General features: G+C 42.5%; 1 protein-coding gene across 2 annotated transcripts in view; it reads left to right on the top strand.

Moving 5' to 3' along the window:
- The first annotated feature begins 4,346 nt into the window (after positions 1-4,346).
- Positions 4,347-18,906, top strand: part of CDH7 (cadherin 7) — a 145,805-nt gene continuing 131,245 nt past the window's right edge. Inside the window, exons 1-2 of one of the 2 annotated variants that reach the window (XM_049782176.1) lie at positions 4,347-4,786; positions 18,276-18,688. In XM_049782176.1, the coding sequence (XP_049638133.1) occupies positions 18,479-18,688 (210 nt within the window). In that variant the 5' untranslated portion in view covers positions 4,347-4,786; positions 18,276-18,478. Of the gene's footprint in view, positions 4,787-5,419; positions 5,537-18,275; positions 18,689-18,906 lie in introns of those variants that run through there. The other variant, XM_049782177.1, reaches the window with a different exon arrangement.

Raw genomic sequence — 18,906 nt, 5'->3', positions numbered from 1 at the left:
CAATGTTGACCTCAGCTTTCTTTTATAAAATAACTTTATAAAATGTCCTTTGGTTCCCAACAATGTACAAATATCCCAAACATTTTCTCTTCCTACTCAGGACTTTTGTTGATTTCTGCTCTGTCATCCCACGCTAGACCTTTGGTGCCAATGTCCTCAGAATACTTCTGATGGATAGAGATATATGCTACTCTTCTCCTACAACAGATTTCAAAAGTCTGGAAAGAGAAAACACTGGCATGTATTCATCTTTGGTATTTCATTTCCTATTCTAAGTCTCAAAAAGTGTGGGTGCAAATTAACATTTAACAAACAAATGAAAGATTACATTGAGCCAGTAAATTGTGTACTGACTTCTAGAAAATAGAAGCAGACTTAGAAGAAATAATCTAAAGAAAGTATACAATATCCACAGGAGAGTATTATATAATAGAAATATCTATTTCACTGATTAGCTACAATTTTATACTGGAAGACTTATTCACAAGATACTATAAATGGTCCCAACTTTCGGGGAGCTTGCCTTATGAAACTGTTACTTATTTTCTGACACATCTACTTTTCCCCTGGCTCCTTAAAATTTTTATTCAGTTCTCAATACTTAGCTCTTCTGCCCTGAGATTGCACACACCAAAGCAGCAGCTTTAGTGTTAACCTCAGACAGGACTGAATGAATATGATCTAATCAGTAATCTCATCAGACACTCTTAATTGTACCAACTCTACTTGGGGAGATAAACCATGTATCTCCACTGACAGAAACCACAACGGAGTTCTCCTACCTGTTCCTATTCTTCTTCCTCAAAATATAGTTGTGCACAGGTTATTTTATTGATTTAATCAAGAGAGTGAGGAAGATTTTTTTTTCAGTTGGGAAAAAAGAGAAATTTATCAAATTTGTGTACAGTGTTAGGCAACATTATGCAAAGAAATAAAACCTTCCAGCAAGTGTTTTCAAAAGAGATTGCTTTACATGGAAGGCTATTAAATATTAAGATGAAAAATTTAAAATTAGATGGAAATATGAAAATTTCTAAGTGAGCATTTGCAGTCATGACATACATTTGTATTTCATGGACTTTTAAAAAATCTGGTGACACTTTTAGATTTATCTATTATTTTGTATTTGAGTTTAGCAACAAGTTACATTCTTTTAATCAATTAAAATTTGGAAGCAAAGGAGGGGAAAGAAAAAAGATTCTGGGGCCGGGAAGGTGGCGCTAGAGGTAAGGTGTCTGCCTTACAAGCGCTAGCCAAGGAACGGACCACGGTTCGATCCCCCGGCGTCCCATATGGTCCCCCCAAGCCAGGGGCGATTTCTGAGCACATAGCCAGGAGTAACCCCTGAGCATCAAACGGGTGTGGCCAAAAAAAAAAAAAAAGAAAGAAAAAAGATTCTTATAAAACAAGCCTTGTCACGGAGGAAGAAGGAGGAGTAATCCCATGGTGTCTTCCCTACATGCCTGGCCCCCAATAATGAGCTTTCTTTAAAGACTAAAACAAACACCTTCCATTTTACTAGGATTAAGACTCCGCATGGTCAGTCTTTTGCCCATATGGCCCCAATAGCATTTATTTTTACTCTCCCCCTCTGCCATCTGGTGTCCTAAACACCCAACTATTTTGCAGTAATCTGTCTTGCTTATGTTTCCTGAAATACCTGTCCAGCAAATTTCACATATAAAACTCAATTGTGTGCCCCCTAACTCAATAGAAGTCCCATCTCCAGAAAAATAGCCCACTTGATCCAGAGAGATAAAATAGCAAACAAGTCACTTACCTTGCGTGGAGTCACTTTGGTTTTTTGCCCCACCACCTCATCGGGTTCTCATAGGGTACCAGAAATAAGTACTCAGTAGTCAGATGTGCCTCCCACCTCAAAATAACCTAACTCATGGCTGGAGAGAAGCATAGTGGGCATTGCACTGCAATTTGGCTGACTCTGGTGTGCGGCATACAGTTCCCTGAGAACTACTATGCATGATCCAAAGCACAGAGGCAGAAGTTAAGCTCAGAACTACTTGAATTTGCACACCCCTACCCCATAAACTTAAAAAGAAAGATCACTTTGACCTTACTCTAGATAACAAAGTGTGGTAGCCTTTGTTTATGGTCAGAGTGCTATCCCTACTTTCTAGATTATTCCTTCTTGGTAGGAGATCCAAGACCTCTCCTGAAGATGAATGACTTGTCAGTGTCAGACCAAGTATTTTGGTTTACTGAGCTCAGGTCTTTCCTTGGAGAAATTGTATATGATTAAAGATATTTTGGAGGAGGAGGGAAATGGGGGTGTTGCTAGCAGGAAGGTTGCACTCGCTGGTAAAGGGAGTTGTACTTTTTATGACAAATTCAACTACAAACATGCTGTTTAACTGAAGGTATTATTAGAAAAATATAAAAATATTTTCTGAAACGACAATGGGGTCATGAGATCATCTCATTCAGCATGGAAGCTTAAAGTAGGAATTGTTATCAACACAAAGATATGCTTGTTTGTGTGAAATTCACAGGATAATCAGAATCACAAAACTACTCTCCAGCTTTATTCGGTTAAGTGGTGCCCTTAAATGAAAACCACTTAGTACATAAATATGGTGGCATATCTGACTCTTGGTCAACACAATACCTGTCATGGGGGTAAGAGCCAGTCGAACAATGGAGGTGTTTACCTAAAGTCTGAACTTCCCAGAGTGTGTTCATTATGGGTTAAAATGCAAACAGGCATTTGTTTACTCGACAAGTATTTATTTGTGTTCAATATGTGCTGTGTCTTGATTATACTGGACACCAACAGCTTTGTTTTTGAAAGTCGAAGTCCAGAACTACAAGCTCTGTCTGAGAAGCAAATTCACTAGAACAGAGTTCCTTTATCATTGTCAGATAGCTACCCCTTTTCAATCTGCTTTTGCACTCCCATCCTCTGCACTGTCCACCTGTGACCCTCTCTTGGGTTACTCTGAAGGGCCCAAAGAAGCAATATGAACCCGGGCTAGAGACAATATTAGGCTAAACACCACAAATATCTGAGAAGTCACTAGAAATCTGTGGAGTTGTAGACGGAATATTGCTAGTACAATGGAGGTTTATTAGGGGGTGGGAGGGAGCTTGGGCCATATGTAAGATTTATTGGGGCTGCACTCTCACCTCTATGCTCAGGGAACCATGAGGTGTGGTTTTAGGGATTGATTCTTCCTCAGACAAAAAATAAAAAATAAAGCTTAGATTACTCTCTGCTACTTTGAAGGTTCCAAAAGAAGCTTTTTATTTCTGTTACTATCACCAAAAGGCGGTTGAGGGACATTAAAGAATTCAATGATGAAGCCAATGATGGAAACCCCGACTGAGAGAGAAGTGCATCCTGGGAAAATCCTAGGGGTTAAGGCAGAGAGCGATGGGTCGGTTCTAAAAATCCCAGCTTGCCTGGGATGGGATGGACACTGGGCATGTACGGAGCAGGGGGACGCTGAAGACTTGCAAGGTAGAACTTGAACTTGGTGCTTGAAACTAAGGCAGATGTAAACCGGGCTCAGCCTAAGCCAGAACTTTGCAGGGACTGAAACCACATTTGTGGCTAGAATCATCACAGTGTCGGTCTGGTCTAGAATCAGTCGCATCCAGCAGCGAGCACTGCAGCCAAAGAAGTGGGACATGCTAGCTAGCGGCTGACCAGGGAGGGAGGCATGTCCATCTGAATCACCTGCCTATTGACTTGAGAATCACCACCCAAGCCTATCGCGATTCCCTTGGCCGCGAGGACCAAAAGAGCCCAGGAACGTGCTCGGAAACAGTGATGGAGTCGGTCCCTCACCCTCGACACCCACCACTTTAGTCACCCGGTTGCCAAAAGACGCGGCGGGCGGATCCTGTCGACGCTCCCAGAACCCCGCACCACCCGCGCCTGCCTGCTGCGGGGGGCTAAGGGGGACGGCCAAGCCTCCGCGCGCGTAAATCCCACACCTGGGAAGTTTTGCATGGAAAGGCTGGGCAGGAGAGGGCGTCTGGCTTGCCAGCAAAGAAAGTACAAGTAAGGCGGTCCAAGCGAGAAGACTGAAAGGGCAAAACTCTCCCTCTCTCCAAAAGGGTAAGTTGGGCTGAGTTTGACGACTTTGACTTCTGCCTCGGAGCTCTGGGGTCGCGGCATCCAAAACCCAAGGGGGCTGGGGTGGGATGGGCTGGGGATGGGGAGGGCCATTGCTTCCCCGTTTCCCCTTCATCCCCTCTCTCTGCGCCGCTCGCAGACGCACAAACCTCCTGGTCTCCTCTGGGTTTTCCAGCGAAGGCTCCTTCTGCACCGAGCACCCGGGAGGGGTGGGTGGAGCAGGGGTGCGCGGGTGAGCGCGCGGGGATGCGCGCGTGGGCCGGCAGAGCGGCTGCCACTGCGCCAGCCCTCGCCGACTCTCCCGGAGGTGCCCAAGTGGCCGGGACTCGGCGGGGCCGCTGGCTCCGGAGCTGACCGCTGCTCCCCCTCTTCACCTGCCTGGCAGCAGCTCCGCGCCCGCTCTCTAGCCGTGCAGTCGCGCTAACCTCTCGCCCTCTCCGGACGCGCGTTCCAGCTCGCTTGGGTCGGACCCGGGGTCGGAGTCGCGCGCTAAAGCCTGCGGGCAACCGGGGGCGGACCCTGGAACCGGGAGCTGGGGCCCCGCGCACCTAGCTGCGCGCCCCAGGCAGGGGTTTCTTCCCCACCAGCGCCCACGGGCGCCCGGCTGCTGAGCGCGCGCCCTCTCGGATGCCCAGGGCCGGGGTGCAAGCGCCGGACGCCGCCTCCGGGAGGGCAGCGAGGCCCCAGGTGAGTGCGGACAACTGGGAGGGCTTCCAGGGCTGGAGTCCCATGCTGCAAGACTCCTTGGGGCGCGAGCGGAGGAGCTTGGCCCAGAGTCCCCCCAAGTTCCTGCCGTGCCAAGGGCGCGCAGGCCCGGCAGGTGGAGTGGCCCCACGCCAGGTGCCACGCGAGTTGGCGAGTTCAGGGGGCCCCCAGCGGATCCCAGCATGCGCGTGGACGTCTCCCCCCACCCCCACCCCCCCAAAAAAAAGGCACCGCCAGGGGCCTTCCCATCTCGCGCCCTCGGACCAGGCATGCAGGAGGAGCGCACCAGTCGGGGCCGCGGGGATCTGCAGAGGTCGGGGCCGAGAAGGGGGCGTGTGCGTGTGCTGGCGGGGGGCCGGTTCCCTCTGCGCCCCAAACAGCCTTCGCCTTTCACCGCACGGGGATGGATCTGCCCAAGTCCGCGTAGCCCCGGAGGCGGGTTATTCGGATTCTGCATCCCCGAGTCTCCTCCTGCCTGCCCTCTGACTCTCTGGAGCCCTCCCGCCTTTCCTTGGGTGGATGCTGAACGCGGGGCGTCCTGCGCTTTTTATTTTATTTTATTTTTATTTATTTTATTTTTTTTCCCCATGCGTGCTGGACTTTTCCCGGGTATTCCTCCTGCTCGCGGTTGGAATTCACCTCCCGGCTTGGATGCTTAAGAAAAAACGGGGTGCCAGCCTAGGCTTTCCTTCCTAGCGTGCTGGCCTCCCATATTTCTTAGCTGTAGTTCAGGTGAGTCATGCTGGACAGAGCTGACCTCTCCCTGGGTTTGGTGGGCACTCGTTAAAGATGCCGGCGAGGTCTGGAGGTGAAGGAAGGGGGGAGTCTCTAAGCGCTGGGGATCCGCATATTGAGCCCCGTAAGGGGCTTGGGCATCACTGCGCTCTCCTAGAGTGAGCTGGTCTTTATGAGCTCACTAGTAAGTGGATTATCTGTAGGTATCCAGATGTGATATTTTTTTCCGACATGCAGAAGTAGGAACTGTGTGTGTCTGTGTGTGTCTGTGTGTATCTGTGTGTACACATAAATAACGATAATAAATGGTTCCCGCTAAAAGACAAGTATTGCATCTTGACTATCAGAGTAGCAATGCAAAACCAGCTGTTGTAGATGATTGTAAGGGGCCTTTGCAGCCGATGTTTAAAGGAAAGTTTGCAGAGACTTGGCGGCCAGCAAACTCAACTCAGTAGGGTGTTTTTAAAATGGTAATGAGGTCCTGGGGGCGGGGGAAAGGAAGAAAGCAGAGCTAAGAAGGAAAGTGCTTGGGGAGCTTTCGATAACTTTCCCCAAGGAAGTTCCTCCCGAGAGCACTTAGGGTTGATTTTCGGGTTAAGCCTGTGTAAAGAGTAACAAAGAGGACAGTGTCATTTTTGAGCATCTTTGAGGATTCTTTGGAACAATATTAATGAACAAGCCAATGAATGGAACTCCAAGAGTCAAACTGGCTACTTTGGGGGAAAGTATTAGTTCTCCGGTTCCTTTTTATTTTTCCTGCGAAGGAGAGAGCTGGTTACTATTAGAAAACAGCTAGTCTTAGTAATATTATCACTCGATACAAGCCCTGGTGTCAAAGTGAAAGGAAGAAAAAATGAGAGGTGCAGCTTGAAAATTATCAAAGGGCATCGGGCACTTAGAATGTGACATATCTTTGTCATTAAGGGCCGAGCAGGTCATTAGACAGGTTTTAACAATCTCCTGACAGACTCACAACTCTCCTGAAGTTTACTTTCATTGATGTAATAACAGGGTTTCTGGTTTTCTTATAAAAGGAGGATTGTATGTCTTAGTGTGACTAACCCTGGAACTACTCCACATTTTACTTAAATGTCCAGTGAAAAAGAAAGGATGGAGGTGGGGTGAGTGGGGGAGGGTATGAAGCTAAAATCCAATCCTTTGCATCGATGGACATAGGAGTTTTGGGCTGTCACTTTTCCTGTCATTGATCCTGTAGTTAGTTTTGATTTGAGGTGGTGAGGCTGGTAGGAATTTCTCAGAATAGAGACTGACATGGAGGGAGTGGATACAGCTTTCGATCCAATCCAGTGCAATACCTTTCTCCTCATCTTGCCAGAATATTTTGGAAACTACTGCAATTTTCAGAGACAGTTCCTGGCTCAGACTGTTTATGCCTGAATGATTCCCCTCTTCCAGGACTTGATGAGATTTTGCCATTTTGGCAGGATTCCACTCTTTGTATTGAATCCCCGTTCTTTCTTACACACCAAAAAGGTATTTGACTTACTGACAGGGTTTCCAAAGCATTGGAGTTTCAGAAACTTCAAAAAATATCTTGCAAGCATTCATTTGATTGCAAAAGGACTGGGATAGAGGCTTTGCTCCTTGGCATAAAGAAATCAGTTGCTACTATTTGGGGTGCTGAAGGGGACCTGAGGACAAGGAATAGGCCATGTGATCAGAGTCCTGTGTGACCATCTCCTGAGGCTCTGATGAGCCGAGCAAATTCTAGCTGTAACCAGCAATACTCGGCTGCCTCCTCTGGGAATTTGCTGGATCTGCAGAAATAAACCCTTGCAAGTATTTCCCCCTCGTCATTCTCCTAGATTTCCTCACTGACAGAATGAACAGTGCAAATAAGTATGCAGACATCTGTCCAGGCATTTATTTCTGATTATATTATATATTTCATGCTGGCAGTGTTTCTGGGGGGTGTTTTTGCAAAGTATTGATGGAAAGATGATGCCTTCTACTGAAGTCACATGTATCATACCTGACTTGATGTAAAAGCAAAGGTAGCCTAGAAATCAAAATGGAGACAGACTAGATTTCTTTAAAAATTATTAAAAAAATAAAGGTCTGCAAATAGGATTTCCCATGATTATTGGCCTTACACAAGTAGCTAAAAAGATTGAGTTTTTTACTTTGTTTTCTGTTTATTTACATAGGCCACTTCCAGCAAATTAGAAACTGTATTCCTCTTGCCTTTTCTGCCTTTTAACTGATAGCAGAGGTTATTTAGTGAAAGTAGATACTTAGCCTCTCAGAGAAGTTTCCATTCTGTACATTATAACCAGATGCAAACTCCAGGCTTTATGACTCATTTTCAGTGGCCCCTGCCTCAATATTTGGGCCAGTGAACCACAGGATGTCCTGGTCTGTGTCTGGGATGTTTTCTGATCCAGGATGCTAATTTATTTGATCACAGATTCTTTACATGGGAAAACACTTATCACAGTGGGCACCCCACTCCTAATTAAAATGCAAAAAAAAAAAATCCCAAAAGCAAACTATACCTTTTAACTACAAAAGAGAATGGTTACATTCAATAATAAAGTGAAACCAGACATAAACTTGAGATGGTATATGGAGGAAAGCCTACAAATGTAGTATATTTCCATCATAGAATCTGATGACAAAAATATTAAATCTAGATTCTCCTGGGTCTCTGTGGGACATACAGGGGTATTTAACACTAAGATATGTAGGAGTGGCTTAAAATCGTACATGAACTTTTCTTAGCTGAATGTAGTTTCCTGAGCTGGTATCCTATTTCTCCAGCATTTAAAGTGCTGCTGTTGGAATATCAGTGGGAATAACAAAGTCCAGTGTTATAGAATAATAGAAACTTACTTTTTTATCATCCTTTTTTTAAATGGATAGAAGAGGTGGGCCACTCCCAGGTTTGCTCAGAACTTACTCCTGAACTCTCAGAACTTATGCTCGGGGCTCATTCTTGGTGGGGTCTAAGCAAAACTCTGTGGTATTGGGAATACATAGTATTTTATTATTTTTATTATTATTATTATTCCATAGAAGGCACAAGGCCAGTATAAAGCTGGTTATTGTGATAACATAGAAATAAAATCCTAAACACCCTCTTCCAAAATCATTGCTTAGTTTGACTTGGAACTTCCAGGTGTGCTGAAGTGGTAGACCAGTGAGCTCTTGATTTTAGAAATGAGAGAACTCAGAACACTTGGAGAAAGAGACCATCTGTCTTTCTTGATTTTAGTGAAAAGGAAACATTCCAAAGCTAGGAAGGAAATAGAAAGAAAATGATAGAAGAAAAAATATGTACCCAGTTTCCCTTCACATTTTTCCAGTGCTGCCAAACCCATCAATACCACACTGTGAAATTGGACCTTTGCTTCGGATTCTGTGGATTCCATCTCAGTTCTCTGTGAAAAGGAAAGGGACATCAACTTGGTAATTTTCATTTCAGTTCCAATATGTTATTTATCTGGGTCTCCATCCGTTGATTTCAAACACCTTGATTTTCTTCTCCAAAAAATAACCTATTGGGGTTAGATGCATAACGAGGAAGGGCCAGATGTGCATGAGAATTACCAAAAAAGCAGCTATATCAGGAAGGTATGACACTTTTCTTGAGTGTAGTTACTCTGTGTTCAATCCCTAGCATCCCATATGGTTTATGATCCTGTTAGGAGTAATTCTTGGTGCTGAGCTAGGAGTAACTCCTGAATATCGCAGAGTATAGGAAGGAAGGAAGGAAGGAAGGAAGGAAGGAAGGAAGGAAGGAAGGAAGGAAGGAAGGAAGGAAGGAAGGAAGGAAGGAAGGAAGGAAGGAAGGAAGGAAGGAAGGAAGGAAGGAAGGAAGGAAGGAAGGAGGGAAGGAAGGAAGGAGGGAAGGAGGGAAGGAGGGAAAGAGGGAAGGAGGGAGGGAGGGAGGGAGGGAGGGGGGAGGGAGGGACAGAAGAAGTAAAAATAAGAAAATAAGCCATCAGGTCATAGACTGCTAGACTGAAAGCCTAGAGTTTGTCTTCCAAGTACAGCATTTATCGCTTAGAACCAGAAATCATCAGAAAATGCACAAACATCTTAATCTATCTGGCTGCACTTTTACATATCCCAGGCTGGTCCCTGGAATAAAATCTTAAGGCTAATCAAGTTGGTCTCTTTCTTACACTAAAAATAACATTTTTATCAGTCCAAAGTTGGTTTCCTAAGTAATCTTGTCTAGTTCTGGTGGAGTGGTATAAAGTGTGACCTCCACTCTTAAAATGATCCTAGGCCTGCCTCTTTTTTTTCTTTCTCTTCCTTAATGAGAGCTACTGGCATCGTGTTGGGCCTCTTTCTATTCCTCACATGCATTAATTGTATCTCTTGGAAGTTAATAAAAGTGGCAGTGAACAAATATTTTTCTTTTAATCAAGTGGACAACTACTTGTTTGCACAGAAAGATCACAGGAGGGACCTGCAGGATGTCGTGTTATCTGGAATCAGTACAAACATCAGAAGTCTTTGAGGAAACTAGATGCTTGATGAAGCTGCATGTTCACTAAATTTACACAATATTACGAAATCCCCAGGAGGATCCAAAATATATTTCTCTTACCAAACGATCTAGTAGAACTAGGAAACATGGTAAGGAAAGGTCAAATTTTGCTAGAAACCCTTTAAGGGGCTGTTGCTAGGACCAGCTCTTACTTCTACTGTTAAGCATGAAGTTGTTCAGCCTTCATAAGTATTTGTTCAAAAAAGGTTGCTTGTCAAAATATAAAGTTCAACTTGAAAGTAGCTTTGGAAGTGACAGTTTCCTCCCACTAGACCAACAGTAAATATTTTCTCTTGGTTTAGTTTATATTGTTACAACTGTGATTCTCTTGTAGTGGTTTGAGTTACAGATCAGCCAGTAAAACATCTTGGGGATTCTCTGCTTCTAGAGATGTTTGGAGGGACACTGTCAGTTCATGTATTTCTCAGATTCCTCTGGACTCTTTTTCATTAGACCTCAAATGTCATTCTTAACATTTGCTCTCCTAGAAAAGGCAAATTGTTCAATTTATTTTGGGACTGCCTTCTTCCATCTCACTGTGAACAAAGTCCCCTCCCCCCCATTTTTTTTTCTTTGTCCAAAATCAGGCTAAAGCTTTTGCAAATCAATACTATCCAGAGGCGGGGCCGGTGAGGTGGCGCTAGAGGTAAGTCTGCCTTGCAAGTGCTAGCCAAGGAAGGACGACGGTTCGATCCCCTGGCATCCCATATGGTCCCCAAGCCAGGGGCAATTTCTGAGCGCTTAGCCGGGAGTAACCCCTGAGCATCAAAAAGGTGTGGCCGAAAAAAAAAAAAAGAACTATCCAGAGGTAATGGCACTTGTGTGATAGACACTGTCTGCTCCAACAGTTTTAAAATACCTCTGTCTTATGACTTTCCAGACAGAGTGAATGAGAAGCTGAGCCTGTAACTGAGAAAAAGGATGATGGGAAAATATCTGAAAACATTTCTCGATTATTTGCTGCACTTAGAACATAATCCAGTGTAGTGCTACAGACACTGAAACAGGAATATTTTTCTTTCAAAACTGATACACATATATAATAGTCTAAGTTATTTTTAAGGTCTTATAGCACTATGCATTTTTTTTAATATTCTTCTTCTTTTTTTGAGTGTGGGCTTACCCAGATGTGCTCAGGACTTACTCCAGGCTCTGAATTCAGGGATCACTCCTGGTGAGCTCAGGAAACCATATGCGGTACTAGGGACTGAGCCTGCATCAGCTGTGTGCCAGATGAGCTCCTCCCCTGCTGTACTATTTTCCTGGTTCCAGCAATATATGATTTTAAGAAGCACTTTAGCCTATATAAATGAGTTGCCAATTAAACGTGTGTTTAAAACTCTTCCTGTGATCATAGGTTCAAGTGAGTGGTTCATTTTGCCTTCATGCTACTTTGTCTTCAGCATGTCGGGTTTGCCCTTTGGCTAATGATGTATTGAGACATAAAACCTTTTATGGTTGATGTTGTGAAAGGACTTGTGGTCATTGTTTTAAAGTTTAGGCAAAACATTTGATTCAGAGCATGAGTGTCACTTTAGTTGATTTTCTAAACTGGCTTCACAGACGTGGTGTGAGGTACAGTGTGGTGAGGTATTTTCAGGCACATAGTGATGTGCTTTCTGTCAGTAGGTCCTGATTCACACTTCTTGCCATCTGCCTGTTTTGTCCAGCCTCTTTCTCTCTTTCTTTCTCTCTCCCTCCCTCCCTGCCTCCCTCCCTCCCTCCCTCCCTCCCTCCCTCCCTGCATCCTTCCTTCCTTCCTTCCTTCCTTCCTTCCTTCCTTCCTTCCTTCCTTCCTTCCTTCCTTCCTTCCTTCCTTCCTTCCTTCCTTCCTTCCTTCCTTCCTTCTTTTCTCTCTTTCTCTCTTTCCTGGCACTGTTGGGGGATGCTATGTGATATCAGGATCAAAGTTGAATTAGTTTAGAAAAAAGCAAACATGCTACCTATTGTAGATGCCAGACTCATTTATTTTGTTTGTGTGTTTCTGTTATTTTGGTCAAACTCAGTGATGTTTAGGGTTTAGTCCTGAATGTAGTCTTCTACATTCAGGAACCACTTCTGATGTTTCTGGGGACCATATCAGCTGCTGTGGATGTGTACAAGGCATGTGTCCAACCCACTGTATTATTTCTCCAGCCCACGGATCCCATTAACACTTTCTATGTTTTTCTTGCTAACACATCTCAAGGAAGAGGTTTGAATTGCACTGGATTGATCTTGAGTTAGAAAGCAATAAATTAATTAATTAACAAATTAATTAATTAATTAAAAATGGACTGGACTGGATTCAGAAAAAAGACAAGATATAAGGGGGAAACAGGACTGGCCCTTTTATCTGAAAGCTACTCCTTGCCCATCATGGTTGTTTTTTTCTTTTGTTTTGTTTTTAAGTAGTGTGAGTAGCTCCCTTCAATGCTGAGAGACTCACAAATTTCACCTGAAGGAATACATTTTTCTGTATAATCTATTTGACAAGAATCTATCTGCACAAATCCCTATGACAACCATATGCCTCGAAGGGTAGTTCTAACATTTGGATCTGTGTTCATAGTTTCCTCCTCTGAAAGCACAGTAGACAAGTTGTCCTAATCTCCTCTCACACACCTTACCGCACTATTGAAGAAAAAAAATTGAATTGTTTTCAGAGGGTGGTGAATCAGTCAGTCATGTGAGAGTTTACAACAAACCTACATATTACTTTTTCTATAGGTCATTATTCATCTTGAAAAGGAATTGAGAATAATGTAATTGAACCAAATGAATATTCTGAATTTTAAGTACATTTAGGCATACTTGTTTTCTCTCATAGAAACATAAGAAAAGCATTTTTGTTCTTCATAATTCATATTAATACTTGTTGCTTTGAAAACCTGTTATTTGGGACTGGAACAATATGACATCAGGGAAGATGACTGCCTTGCTTGTGGCCAACTAGGATTTGATCTCCTGCACTGCATATGGTCTCCCACATTCCCTGAGAACTGCCAAAAGTGATACTTGAGTGCAGAATCAGGAATAAGTCCTGAGCACCTTTGGGGTTAGCCCCAAAACTAAGACAAAAAAAATCTGAAATTAAGCCATTGATTTAAGAAACGCATTGCATAATTCTCAAGTCTATCATATAGCAATGACTTATGTGCCCTTTTAATTGACCTCATTTGTGTCTGAAGAGGTAAAAAGAAAAACACAGACATCTCTCGTTAAAGTCTGTATGTCTGTTCAACAATATGCTCAATGATGCTCTTATATTTCTTTGGCCTCCTTCAGTCTCTTGACCCTTTAATGGTTAAAAAGTCACATCTTAACAAAAGTCAATAAAACCAATTAGAAAAATAATCAAGAGAAGAAAACCTGCCAAATCAGACTCTGGAATTCAGTTCAACTCTCTCATTCTCCAGATGTGGAAAATAAAATTCTATAGGAATCCAGAGTACTCACAAATGATAGAGACCCCAGATGTACAAGAGTCCAGATTATATTTTGTTCTTTACTTTCAAAAAACAACCTTGGTGAATTCAGATTTTTAATTCTGATACCAGTGTTTGACTTATGAAATTTCCAGAGGACATGCCTTTAGGAATGTGTCTTAAAGGCATAGTGCCTTTTTTTGAAAAATAGTATTCAGTGTTCTTTTCCCAACCATATAGATGTTTATCATTCTCTGGAACTCTCTAGAATTCTCCAGAATGTTTCTTTCTTTGCCAGACTGGTCTAAAACATTCAACTTGAAATAACTTTACAATGATAAAAAATATTGTCTCAGGAATTGTCTTTTTAGCATGCCTAGTCTCAAACTAAAAAATCATGACACCAATGGCAATTGGCTTAGTGTTCTTTGATGTTCTGGTTTCGATAAAATTCTTATATGTGGCAGGCTCTGCCCTTCACATTTTGTTATTTCCTTATTTAATCTAATAATGAAGGACTTATTCTCATTTTTTGTTTTATAAGTGAAGTAGAACCTTCAACTCTGAAACTTCTTTGAATATTAAATGACTTGCTCAAATTCACATAGCTAAGACATGGCCAAATCAAGATTTGTATGGCTGTGGTAAATTTCTCACCGTCTTTAACAGGAAAAATTATTATTATTATTATTATTATTATTATTATTTTGGTTTTTGGGCCACACCTGGTGATGCTCAGGGGTTACTCTTGGCTATGCTTTCAGAAATTGCTCCTGGCTTGGGGAACCATATGAGATGCCAGGGGATCGAACTGCAGGTATCCTAGGTCAGTCGCATGCAAGGCAAATGCCCTACTATTGTGCCTCTGCTCCAGCCCCGGGACAACATTATTTTTAGCTCAAATTTTGATCTCCAGTCATTCACACACTTTAGTTTTTGAAATTAGAAAACTTTTTGCATGGAAATTTTATTTTGATGATAAGTTCACTTAATCCATAGTAGCCCAATAAATATAATTTGACTTTATCACCTTTCAAAAATGGTTCAGAAATAAAAGAATTGTATAGAAGCCAGAAGAAGATGGCAGCAGGGGACCTGCCAGTAGAGGCCTTGCCCAGGCATGACAGTGCCCTGTGAAAGAGTAGCTGCCCTTGGGCCCACCATGTACTGGCTGCCCTAATCTGGGTGCCAGCAGCTCCAAAGCTTAGGGGCCATTGGCCTGGGGTCAGTCATTACTGAGCAAGCTATGGTGATGAAGATGGGTATTTGGCTCATGAGTTCTATGAGGAGACAATCGTCATCAAGAATGGGCAGAAGTGGGCCAAGCTGAGGAAGGTGCATAAGAACTTGATTCCTCAGGGCATCATGAAGTTGGAGGCACCCACATCCATGTGGATTTCTCTGTGATACTCTATGAAGTATGGACCTAGTGGGTAGCAGATATAAGGTTCCCCTCCCTCAATAAGAAAAACCCTGGCTCCAGGTACCTGTGTGGTCTCCACAGAGGAGCCTAAGCTCCTATATATAAAGTTATATGTAACTTTATATAAACTCTATTGGCCTGGGAACCATCATCTATGAATGGGATAGTTCTGCAGTATTGGTTGAGTGTTGCTATATATGCAGACAAGACGTGACTTGCCTGAGCTACTGGTAGAATTACCAGCTCACCTTCCCCCTCAATCCCTGCAAGGAGCATGGTAGGGCTGGTAAAAATAAATTACCTGATTCCTGGGCCCTTGCTTTGCCTGCTTTTTTCAAAACTTGTCTAGTGTCTAGCACTTCTAGGGGTGACAACATTTTATAAGCAAGGTCTGCCTTCTCTCAGCCTCTGGGATGTGGGAGCTATACACAAGAGGGACTTTTCTTTCTCTTGATTTCCCTTAAAGAGTGTTTCCAGCCATTTGTGTTGTATAGATGCTGGAGGCAGTGCAAGCCTGATAGTGCCTGCCTACCTATTCCCGCCTCCAAATATATGGACAGTGTAATATATGGACTGGTTGTAAGAGGAGTAGACACTGTTGTGGAAGAGACATTTTCTTCCAGCTAGGACAGGGCTGTGGATGCCTTTTCCTATTGAGCACTGCCACATCCCACCTATTATGACTTACTTTGCATCAGGTCTTCCCAACTCACCCAAAAGAAGGCCACCCTAATTGGCAGGATACCCTCTATATCTGTGATGAAGGAAAGCACCGTGTAGGGTTAATGCAAGTTACACTGAGGAGCCCACAACCCACCTCTACTGTCTCCCCACTCCTTCAAGAACATTCAAAAAAAATGTTCTGCAGTTCCTGGGTAAAGACAGAAAAGAAAGAACAAACATAAAAGAAATAGTTCAAAAGTGAAAGTTTGTAAATAGTCCAGTCCATGGTGTTGTTGAGAAAGAGTCTGATTTCTACATTGAAAAAACTTCTTTAAAATTTTTAAAATTTAATAAGGGAGGGAGAGAGGGAGGAAGGGAGTTTGGTTTGGGAAGAGTCACACCAAACTATACTCAGTAATCAAACCCAGGTTTTATGTGTGCAAGACAAGTCCCATCTCTCCAACTCCAAATGTTATGACCTTTTGTAATGAGATACTTCATTTTGTTTTTAAGAAAGGGAGCTGTTGTGTATCCTCAGATTTGACACTTAGACTCAGCTACCCTTTAACCCTCATCCAGTTTCCCCAGAATCTGATTTACTGGCTTGGAGCATATCACACAGAAATAGCCCTCACCATGCTGACAGTTGCCCCATGAAGACTACCCCGTAACCCTGGGTACTATGATTCTTGGCTCTGCAAATATTAATCCTTTTCTATGACACCAATCTTTCTGGCTTAAATACCTCTTTAGTTTTATATACCACCAGCAAACTATCTTAGCTAGTTTCAATAGTTCTGATCTTGAAGTCAACTCTCAATATCATGGACTAACTCACATTAGGATATCAGGTTTTGGGGCTGGAACATAGCACAGTGGTACTTGCCTTTCATGAAGTTGATCTGGCTTTGTTCACTTATATCACCTATGGTCCCCTGACTACTGTCAGGTAAGATTCCAGAGAGCCAGAAGTAAACCATGAGCACAGCCATGTATGGCCCAACCTTTACCTCACCCTGCAATATTTATGTATAAATATATATATATATATATATATATATATATATATGACTTCAAGTACTGGCTTACAATTTTAAATGTAAAATCACTAGACCTTCAAAAATGATTTATTAAAGGACCCGATTAATTTTAGATTCTTACATGGTAGGCATATTATTGGGGAGATAGTTTTCAGTGTACTAATCACACTTAGTACATAGTTAACCTGTTCTGGTGCGCTCTCAGCCTCTGTCCAATATCTGTAACTTTAATTATTCTGGAATGTGCTTTAAATTTTAAAACATTCTGGAGATAGGCTTCATATAAACATGTTTATTTGAAAGGAGTTCAAACTCAGACTCAATGGAATTCATTGAGTTGAATGGATTCAATTCAATGGAATTCATCTCCATTGCTTGAACTGTTCATATTTAATACATTTATACAATATATAACCCAATATATATTTTCTATTATGCATATTATTTTCCTTAAGCAATTGGGCTGTCAGAAATGATTATCTAATGAGTAGGAAAGTTGGTTATAGGAGAGACAGAAACACTCATAGTAGAAAGATAATGAATTTTATGCTTTGGTGGGAACCTTTTTAAGTATTTTGGTTTTCAAACATTTTTGCCTCTCAAAAAAATAAAAAAAACTATGTTCATTATCTGGCTTAATTATCCTATTGTTGATTTATTTATAAACCGAAGTCATTAGCCAAAGTGCAGCATCTTGATTTAAGTGAGCATTTTGTAATAAATTCTCATTCCTCTGAGTCTTGGGGTGTGCTCAGAACTTTTGTTTTTGTAATGGATTTTTATCTCCTGCATAATCAGAATCCTGCAACTGCATAAGAAAACATTAGAGGGAAAAAAAGTTCGTTTTTGTGTTGCTGCTCAAGCAAGTCCTGGGCCCATGTGCCTGTCTGGAGTAACATGTCAATAACAGGCCACTGTGCTGATCAATAGAACCCAGACCCATCAACATTCAGAGACGAAGGTCCGTCCTACTATGCTCAGGCTTCCTGCAGAATGTTCAGTCCTTGTTTCTGGAGCAGAAAATACCTGCAGAACAATCACAAAATTCAACAGCTTCCAGGCATATGTGGCAATAGGTTTGAAAGGTGGAAAGTGGTGAAGACTGGGCTGTTCCACTGATCACAATCAAATCAGAACCCTCCAAACAGCTGGTGTTCTGTGAGTCAGACTCAATCAACCGCTTTGAATCACCTCACACTTCTTTATTTCTCTTTACAGTTTCACAGAGAGATTTTAACCAACATATGTCCTTCCCATTTGGTTCAATCCCAGTTTTGAGTTGCATTGCTTTCATATTCTAATATGAGCCAGCAAAGCCGGTTTTACTCTATAAAGCCAAAAAAAACAATAAAGGCTAACATGAAAACGATGCTTTTTTAAATTATTTTTTTGAACTCATGTTGCTATATTTGTGTTCCATAAACCATATGCTTAAATAAAGTGCTGGGGAGAAAGTGTGGAAGCTGTAAGTTGTGATGAGGAGGGGGATAATTTCACATCATCAGCCTTGATGTCGTTTACAAGTATGGAAATGGTTATTGAACATTTCAGCCAAAGTTTAGATTGTGTATTTTCATGATCGCACACACAGTGGTATCTTAAACAATTCAAAGAAGTTCCTGAATGAGGGTGTCTATGCTCTGCGTTAATTTTCTGACATTAATTCTTGTCTCTGTTCCTATAGGTACCGATTACACCATTCTTGGACAAAAGCGATTGGGCAGCGGTGACCTCTTCCCATCAGACACGCTCCAAATTATTATCTCTGGACTAACAGCTGACACCCTGCCGGAGGCAAGAGCAGCAAAGCCAACTGGAACTGTGCCTTTTCTCTCGTCGAGGTTTTTTTCTTACACAGGAAAAAGAAAGAAGAAAAAAAAGAAAACGATGAAGTTGGGCAGAGTGGAGTTCTGCCATTTACTGCAGCTCATTGCGCTTTTCCTGTGCTTTTCTGGCCTGAGTCAAGCAGAACTTTCAAGGTCCAGATCAAAGCCTTATTTCCAGTCAGGGAGGTCCCGGACCAAGCGCAGCTGGGTGTGGAATCAGTTCTTTGTGCTGGAGGAATATATGGGTTCAGACCCACTCTATGTGGGAAAGGTAGGAGGGCATTCAGTTCTTTCATCTGACTCGCGATTGCTGGTCAGGTTTTCTGGGGGAGAGGGGACAATATCTCGGCTTTGCTGTGAGGGATGGAAAAATATGTACAAATATTTATCAGGTGGTTGGTCCTGGCCACTTTGACATTTTAATTTAGGTATTTTACACCCCATACCCTGAATTCCAAATGTAGGGAATGATTCTCCCTAGAAACAGAT

Source organism: Suncus etruscus, chromosome 10, assembly GCF_024139225.1.
Source record: "Suncus etruscus isolate mSunEtr1 chromosome 10, mSunEtr1.pri.cur, whole genome shotgun sequence".
In the NCBI taxonomy this organism is placed as follows: domain Eukaryota; kingdom Metazoa; phylum Chordata; class Mammalia; order Eulipotyphla; family Soricidae; genus Suncus; species Suncus etruscus.
The sequence above is the reverse complement of the archived record's forward strand: the minus strand, read 5'-3'. Positions and strand labels throughout refer to the sequence as shown.